General features: G+C 50.6%; 1 protein-coding gene across 1 annotated transcript in view; it reads left to right on the top strand.

Moving 5' to 3' along the window:
* The first annotated feature begins 7,835 nt into the window (after positions 1-7,835).
* LOC139761737 (cardioacceleratory peptide receptor-like) overlaps positions 7,836-9,790 on the top strand; it is a 32,184-nt gene continuing 30,229 nt past the window's right edge. The window contains exon 1 of the mRNA XM_071686141.1: positions 7,836-8,038. Within this exon, the coding sequence (XP_071542242.1) occupies positions 7,900-8,038 (139 nt within the window). The 5' untranslated portion in view covers positions 7,836-7,899. The remainder of the gene's footprint in view (positions 8,039-9,790) is intronic.

The following is a 9,790-nucleotide window of genomic DNA, read 5'->3' as shown; positions in this document are numbered from 1 at the left end:
ATAGCCCCTCCTCACTACAATAGCCCCTCCTCACTACAATAGCCCCTCCTCACTACAATAGCCCCTCCTCACTACAATAGCCCCTCCTCACTACAATAGCCCCTCCTCACTACAATAGCCCCTCCTCACTACAATAGCCCCTCCTCACTACAATAGCCCCTCCTCACTACAATAGCCCCTCCTCACTACAATAGCCCCTCCTCACTACAATAGCCCCTCCTCACTACAATAGCCCCTCCTCACTACAATAGCCCCTCCTCACTACAATAGCCCCTCCTCACTACAATAGCCCCTCCTCACTACAATAGCCCCTCCTCACTACAATAGCCCCTCCTCACTACAATAGCCCCTCCTCACTACAATAGCCCCTCCTCACTACAATAGCCCCTCCTCACTACAATAGCCCCTCCTCACTACAATAGCCCCTCCTCACTACAATAGCCCCTCCTCACTACAATAGCCCCTCCTCACTACAATAGCCCCTCCTCACTACAATAGCCCCTCCTCACTACAATAGCCCCTCCTCACTACAATAGCCCCTCCTCACTACAATAGCCCCTCCTCACTACAATAGCCCCTCCTCACTACAATAGCCCCTCCTCACTACAATAGCCCCTCCTCACTACAATAGCCCCTCCTCACTACAATAGCCCCTCCTCACTACAATAGCCCCTCCTCACTACAATAGCCCCTCCTCACTACAATAGCCCCTCCTCACTACAATAGCCCCTCCTCACTACAATAGCCCCTCCTCACTACAATAGCCCCTCCTCACTACAATAGCCCCTCCTCACTACAATAGCCCCTCCTCACTACAATAGCCCCTCCTCACTACAATAGCCCCTCCTCACTACAATAGCCCCTCCTCACTACAATAGCCCCTCCTCACTACAATAGCCCCTCCTCACTACAATAGCCCCTCCTCACTACAATAGCCCCTCCTCACTACAATAGCCCCTCCTCACTACAATAGCCCCTCCTCACTACAATAGCCCCTCCTCACTACAATAGCCCCTCCTCACTACAATAGCCCCTCCTCACTACAATAGCCCCTCCTCACTACAATAGCCCCTCCTCACTACAATAGCCCCTCCTCACTACAATAGCCCCTCCTCACTACAATAGCCCCTCCTCACTACAATAGCCCCTCCTCACTACAATAGCCCCTCCTCACTACAATAGCCCCTCCTCACTACAATAGCCCCTCCTCACTACAATAGCCCCTCCTCACTACAATAGCCCCTCCTCACTACAATAGCCCCTCCTCACTACAATAGCCCCTCCTCACTACAATAGCCCCTCCTCACTACAATAGCCCCTCCTCACTACAATAGCCCCTCCTCACTACAATAGCCCCTCCTCACTACAATAGCCCCTCCTCACTACAATAGCCCCTCCTCACTACAATAGCCCCTCCTCACTACAATAGCCCCTCCTCACTACAATAGCCCCTCCTCACTACAATAGCCCCTCCTCACTACAATAGCCCCTCCTCACTACAATAGCCCCTCCTCACTACAATAGCCCCTCCTCACTACAATAGCCCCTCCTCACTACAATAGCCCCTCCTCACTACAATAGCCCCTCCTCACTACAATAGCCCCTCCTCACTACAATAGCCCCTCCTCACTACAATAGCCCCTCCTCACTACAATAGCCCCTCCTCACTACAATAGCCCCTCCTCACTACAATAGCCCCTCCTCACTACAATAGCCCCTCCTCACTACAATAGCCCCTCCTCACTACAATAGCCCCTCCTCACTACAATAGCCCCTCCTCACTACAATAGCCCCTCCTCACTACAATAGCCCCTCCTCACTACAATAGCCCCTCCTCACTACAATAGCCCCTCCTCACTACAATAGCCCCTCCTCACTACAATAGCCCCTCCTCACTACAATAGCCCCTCCTCACTACAATAGCCCCTCCTCACTACAATAGCCCCTCCTCACTACAATAGCCCCTCCTCACTACAATAGCCCCTCCTCACTACAATAGCCCCTCCTCACTACAATAGCCCCTCCTCACTACAATAGCCCCTCCTCACTACAATAGCCCCTCCTCACTACAATAGCCCCTCCTCACTACAATAGCCCCTCCTCACTACAATAGCCCCTCCTCACTACAATAGCCCCTCCTCACTACAATAGCCCCTCCTCACTACAATAGCCCCTCCTCACTACAATAGCCCCTCCTCACTACAATAGCCCCTCCTCACTACAATAGCCCCTCCTCACTACAATAGCCCCTCCTCACTACAATAGCCCCTCCTCACTACAATAGCCCCTCCTCACTACAATAGCCCCTCCTCACTACAATAGCCCCTCCTCACTACAATAGCCCCTCCTCACTACAATAGCCCCTCCTCACTACAATAGCCCCTCCTCACTACAATAGCCCCTCCTCACTACAATAGCCCCTCCTCACTACAATAGCCCCTCCTCACTACAATAGCCCCTCCTCACTACAATAGCCCCTCCTCACTACAATAGCCCCTCCTCACTACAATAGCCCCTCCTCACTACAATAGCCCCTCCTCACTACAATAGCCCCTCCTCACTACAATAGCCCCTCCTCACTACAATAGCCCCTCCTCACTACAATAGCCCCTCCTCACTACAATAGCCCCTCCTCACTACAATAGCCCCTCCTCACTACAATAGCCCCTCCTCACTACAATAGCCCCTCCTCACTACAATAGCCCCTCCTCACTACAATAGCCCCTCCTCACTACAATAGCCCCTCCTCACTACAATAGCCCCTCCTCACTACAATAGCCCCTCCTCACTACAATAGCCCCTCCTCACTACAATAGCCCCTCCTCACTACAATAGCCCCTCCTCACTACAATAGCCCCTCCTCACTACAATAGCCCCTCCTCACTACAATAGCCCCTCCTCACTACAATAGCCCCTCCTCACTACAATAGCCCCTCCTCACTACAATAGCCCCTCCTCACTACAATAGCCCCTCCTCACTACAATAGCCCCTCCTCACTACAATAGCCCCTCCTCACTACAATAGCCCCTCCTCACTACAATAGCCCCTCCTCACTACAATAGCCCCTCCTCACTACAATAGCCCCTCCTCACTACAATAGCCCCTCCTCACTACAATAGCCCCTCCTCACTACAATAGCCCCTCCTCACTACAATAGCCCCTCCTCACTACAATAGCCCCTCCTCACTACAATAGCCCCTCCTCACTACAATAGCCCCTCCTCACTACAATAGCCCCTCCTCACTACAATAGCCCCTCCTCACTACAATAGCCCCTCCTCACTACAATAGCCCCTCCTCACTACAATAGCCCCTCCTCACTACAATAGCCCCTCCTCACTACAATAGCCCCTCCTCACTACAATAGCCCCTCCTCACTACAATAGCCCCTCCTCACTACAATAGCCCCTCCTCACTACAATAGCCCCTCCTCACTACAATAGCCCCTCCTCACTACAATAGCCCCTCCTCACTACAATAGCCCCTCCTCACTACAATAGCCCCTCCTCACTACAATAGCCCCTCCTCACTACAATAGCCCCTCCTCACTACAATAGCCCCTCCTCACTACAATAGCCCCTCCTCACTACAATAGCCCCTCCTCACTACAATAGCCCCTCCTCACTACAATAGCCCCTCCTCACTACAATAGCCCCTCCTCACTACAATAGCCCCTCCTCACTACAATAGCCCCTCCTCACTACAATAGCCCCTCCTCACTACAATAGCCCCTCCTCACTACAATAGCCCCTCCTCACTACAATAGCCCCTCCTCACTACAATAGCCCCTCCTCACTACAATAGCCCCTCCTCACTACAATAGCCCCTCCTCACTACAATAGCCCCTCCTCACTACAATAGCCCCTCCTCACTACAATAGCCCCTCCTCACTACAATAGCCCCTCCTCACTACAATAGCCCCTCCTCACTACAATAGCCCCTCCTCACTACAATAGCCCCTCCTCACTACAATAGCCCCTCCTCACTACAATAGCCCCTCCTCACTACAATAGCCCCTCCTCACTACAATAGCCCCTCCTCACTACAATAGCCCCTCCTCACTACAATAGCCCCTCCTCACTACAATAGCCCCTCCTCACTACAATAGCCCCTCCTCACTACAATAGCCCCTCCTCACTACAATAGCCCCTCCTCACTACAATAGCCCCTCCTCACTACAATAGCCCCTCCTCACTACAATAGCCCCTCCTCACTACAATAGCCCCTCCTCACTACAATAGCCCCTCCTCACTACAATAGCCCCTCCTCACTACAATAGCCCCTCCTCACTACAATAGCCCCTCCTCACTACAATAGCCCCTCCTCACTACAATAGCCCCTCCTCACTACAATAGCCCCTCCTCACTACAATAGCCCCTCCTCACTACAATAGCCCCTCCTCACTACAATAGCCCCTCCTCACTACAATAGCCCCTCCTCACTACAATAGCCCCTCCTCACTACAATAGCCCCTCCTCACTACAATAGCCCCTCCTCACTACAATAGCCCCTCCTCACTACAATAGCCCCTCCTCACTACAATAGCCCCTCCTCACTACAATAGCCCCTCCTCACTACAATAGCCCCTCCTCACTACAATAGCCCCTCCTCACTACAATAGCCCCTCCTCACTACAATAGCCCCTCCTCACTACAATAGCCCCTCCTCACTACAATAGCCCCTCCTCACTACAATAGCCCCTCCTCACTACAATAGCCCCTCCTCACTACAATAGCCCCTCCTCACTACAATAGCCCCTCCTCACTACAATAGCCCCTCCTCACTACAATAGCCCCTCCTCACTACAATAGCCCCTCCTCACTACAATAGCCCCTCCTCACTACAATAGCCCCTCCTCACTACAATAGCCCCTCCTCACTACAATAGCCCCTCCTCACTACAATAGCCCCTCCTCACTACAATAGCCCCTCCTCACTACAATAGCCCCTCCTCACTACAATAGCCCCTCCTCACTACAATAGCCCCTCCTCACTACAATAGCCCCTCCTCACTACAATAGCCCCTCCTCACTACAATAGCCCCTCCTCACTACAATAGCCCCTCCTCACTACAATAGCCCCTCCTCACTACAATAGCCCCTCCTCACTACAATAGCCCCTCTCCATCACAATAGCCCCTCTCCATCACAATAGCCCCTCTCCATCACAATAGACCTCCCCTACACAATGCCTCCTCCCCTGTATAATACCTCCTCTCCATCAAAATAGACTTCCCCACCACAATAGCCCCTCCTCACTACAATAGCCCCTCCTCACTACAATAGCCCCTCCTCACTACAATAGCCCCTCCTCACTACAATAGCCCCTCCTCACTACAATAGCCCCTCCTCACTACAATAGCCCCTCCTCACTACAATAGCCCCTCCTCACTACAATAGCCCCTCCTCACTACAATAGCCCCTCCTCACTACAATAGCCCCTCCTCACTACAATAGCCCCTCCTCACTACAATAGCCCCTCCTCACTACAATAGCCCCTCCTCACTACAATAGCCCCTCCTCACTACAATAGCCCCTCCTCACTACAATAGCCCCTCCTCACTACAATAGCCCCTCTCCATCACAATAGCCCCTCTCCATCACAATAGCCCCTCTCCATCACAATAGCCCCTCTCCATCACAATAGCCCCTCTCCATCACAATAGCCCCTCTCCATCACAATAGCCCCTCCTCACTACAATAGCCCCTCCTCACTACAATAGCCCCTCCTCACTACAATAGCCCCTCTCCATCACAATAGCCCCTCTCCATCACAATAGCCCCTCCTCACTACAATAGCCCCTCCTCACTACAATAGCCCCTCCTCACTACAATAGCCCCTCCTCACTACAATAGCCCCTCCTCACTACAATAGCCCCTCCTCACTACAATAGCCCCTCTCCATCACAATAGCCCCTCTCCATCACAATAGCCCCTCTCCATCACAATAGCCCCTCTCCATCACAATAGCCCCTCTCCATCACAATAGCCCCTCTCCATCACAATAGCCCCTCTCCATCACAATAGCCCCTCCTCACTACAATAGCCCCTCCTCACTACAATAGCCCCTCTCCATCACAATAGCCCCTCTCCATCACAATAGCCCCTCTCCATCACAATAGCCCCTCTCCATCACAATAGCCCCTCCTCACTACAATAGCCCCTCTCCATCACAATAGCCCCTCTCCATCACAATAGCCCCTCTCCATCACAATAGCCCCTCTCCATCACAATAGCCCCTCTCCATCACAATAGCCCCTCTCCATCACAATAGCCCCCTCTCACCATAGTAGACCTTCTGCATAACACTATCCCCTCTCCACCACAATAGCCCCTATCCATCATGAAAGTCCTCCCACTACAATAGCCCCTCTCCATCACAATAGCCCGTCTCCATCACAATAGCCCGTCCCCATCACAGTAGACCTCCCCACCACAATGCCCCCTCCCCACTACACTAGCCCCTTTCCATCACAATAGACCTCCCCTACACAATGCCTCCTCCCCTGTATAATACCTCCTCTCCATCAAAATAGACTTCCCCACCACAATAGCCCCTCCCTATTACAATAGCCCGTCCCCACTACAATAGCCCCTCCTCACTACAATAGCCCCTCTCCATCACAATAATAACTCTCTTCCATGAAACTGTCGACAATAGTCGGCAGCCGACCAACAAGGCAGGTCCGGTCATGGATGGTACAGGAGGCGTCCACCTCCCTCCCTCCCCCTGCCTTCATCATCCTCTCTGCTACGTCCTCTCGTTCCTGTCTGCTTCTCCTCTTCCTCCCACGTCCCTCCCTCGTCTGATCCTCTGTTCCCTCGTCGTTCTCTCCACCTCCCCCCGCATCCTGTTGACTGAAAAAGGATGAAAGACTGTTAAGGAAGACGTAGGCGGACGAGAAGATGTCTCTCTGACACAACTTTTGTGTGGAAAACAGGAAGTCATCGTTATTTTTCCCCGATTCCTCGCACACAGGACCACCGAGCGACGAGTTCATACTAGACCTTTGACTTGCCGGTTTATACAGAGCTTTCGACCCGAGCCTTCGGCCCCCACCGCCTGGTTCATACAGTGTTCGACCCCCCACTGGCTGGTTCATACAGAGTGTTCGACTCCCCACTGGCTGGTTCATACAGAGTGTTCGACTCCCACTGGCTGGTTCATACAGAACCTTCGACTCCCACCTGCTAGTTCGTGCAACATCCTTCATTGTCTTATTAATACAAGATCTATGGTGGGCTGGTTGATACAGAGCCTTCGATCACCCTATCTGTCCCGAACCATTTAGTGACATGACGGCACAATATCTTTGTGGTAATCTTTTATCCCTTGTATATTCCGTACCTTCTTGAGCAGCCACCACCGCCACAGGATGAACCAGTTAGGATCATGATACTTTTGGTTTGTTGGTCGTCACATCAATCTGGGAAAAGTCGGTACAGTCTTGTGGTACATGAGTCGATCCTTTGAGTCAGAGGTATCTGATGAAGATCATGGACTTCTACTGCCGATAATGCAGTACAACTTTAAGCATTTATCAGGATCTGCAGCAGTATATATAGCCTTTGTTGTAGACATTTATACTTAAGGTGACAATAACAGTCATATACTTAGATCTTTTATGACATGAGTATAATTAAGCCAAGCCAAGGGCAGTAGGTCAGCATAATTATCATTGCCCAAGTGTCATTAACATGTAACCTGAGCTACGTAATAAACGTTAATAACCGATGACCCTTGTGCCAGTATTCCACCAACCCTCCTCTTTCCACCACCACCAACACCCTGACAATGTTTCTGCCACTAACAGCGCCTCCTCCGCCTGCAGGTAGTGGCTCGTCCTGAGGTGCTGGGGCCCAACTACCACAAGCAACTGCGTCAGGGGATCCTTGGGGTGATGTTCCTGGTGGCGCTGCTGGGGAACTCCAAGGTCATGTGGACCCTCCGTCAGAAGTGGGGCAAGAGAGGCCGCATGACCATCCTCACCCTCAACCTGACCATGGCTGACATGTTGGTCGTCCTCGTCACCATCCTAGGTACGTGCTCCGACCCCAGGTCACCATCCTAGGTACGTGCTCCGACCCCAGGTCACCATCCTAGGTACGTGCTCCGACCCCAGGTCACCATCCTAGGTAAGTGCTCCGACCCCAGGTCACCATCCTAGGTAAGTGCTCCGACCCCAGGTCACCATCCTAGGTAGGTGCTCCAACCCCAGGTCACCATTTTGGGTAGGTTCACCAGCCTACCTAGGTGTCATACCTACCTGGTCACTTCTGTAGGTGCTTCATCACTTGATCACCATCATTTCTTCCTCTCTTGCTCACCATATCAGGCAGGTGTGTCAGTGTTGCTTCGGCAATGTAGGGAAGTCCTTCTCTTGATCTATGCTGCTACTTCGTCTCTTTCCGCCTTTATCACCATTCTTCACCGATGCTTTAGCCTCTATTCACTATGGGAAGTTGGCAGTTTAAGCCTTGGTCATAATTCTTGGTCACCATTATAGGTCAGTACATCACTCTGATGTCACTAATCTAAATACATCATCGGGACGTCACCAACACAAGAAAGTCACTCTGAGGTCACGAACCTAAGTACTTGACTTTAAGGTCACCAACCTAATTGCTTCATTCTGTGGTCACCAACCTAAGTATTTCACTCTGAGGTCACCAGTCTAAGTTCTGCACTTTGTGGTCAACAACCTTAGCACTTCACACTGAGGTCGCCAACATAAGCACATCTTCCTTGAATCACGTTATGCACTAAGTACCTGACCACCTGGTGATCCTACCAGCGGGCGGACGTGTTAGCCTCCGCATGTGGCGTGTAGCAGCTTCAACTTCTTCCCTGAATCCTCAGATGTTTCTGTTCTCAGATCTCTCATCCTTGGTGACGGTGGCACGTTAAGCCCCTACTGATCACACCACTTCAGGTTGGATGTGATGGTGATGTAGGAGATCAAACATGGTGAGGTGGTGTGGGGCGGAGGAGGTATGAGGGGACGTGAGGTAATTAAGGTACGCTGAAGCTGAATATTAATGATGATTACATTCAAGATATGTTTATATGAACTTTGTCTCTCACACGTACAACATTCTGGCGATGTTGGCCACGGTTTCTGTATTTCTTTCGCTCTTTTCAGTGTGTCTTTCTATGTATGTATGGTTGAATGTATGTACGTTTTATTTTTTTGTACATATGTTGTATGTCATATATGACTACATTCATCTACCAGGCCTGTGGGATCACTTATCTGTAGTGATTCCTTAAGCCTGGTAGATGAATGTAATAATACAAGACGTATCTTTAGACAGTTATATTATCCCAATTCATTTGTGAACAAAGCTTACTGGAAAGCTAGGAAGACATTTTATGCTTCTTGTAACAAAAGTCTAAATGTTTAGTGTTGCCCTATTCTCCCAACTTAGCAAATCTAAGACATGTTCTAAAAAACATTGCTTGTAATGTTACTTTCCAGTATGATAACATCTTCAGTAAGACCTTGATAAATAGCAAGCGAAATCATGCAACAATTGGGAGTGTTTACGTCGTCAAATGCAAGGCATGTAAATACATTCATATAGGCCAGACAGGTAAAACTGTAACGGAGATGTGTTATTGGCACCGTCATGTAACGCATGTAACGCATCCGTTACATAATTGTTACACGTATCTTAAATCTGGTAGAAGGCTAGCTCTGCCCAAGCTGCGCACTGACAGATACAAAAAGTCGTTTGTACCTAAAAGCATTCTGCTTTTCAATCATCTATCATCACTATAACTTCTAGCTT

The sequence above is a fragment of the Panulirus ornatus genome, chromosome 41, assembly GCF_036320965.1.
Source record: "Panulirus ornatus isolate Po-2019 chromosome 41, ASM3632096v1, whole genome shotgun sequence".
Classification (NCBI taxonomy): domain Eukaryota; kingdom Metazoa; phylum Arthropoda; class Malacostraca; order Decapoda; family Palinuridae; genus Panulirus; species Panulirus ornatus.
Note: the sequence above shows the minus strand (reverse complement) of the source record. Positions and strands in the feature narration are given on the sequence as shown.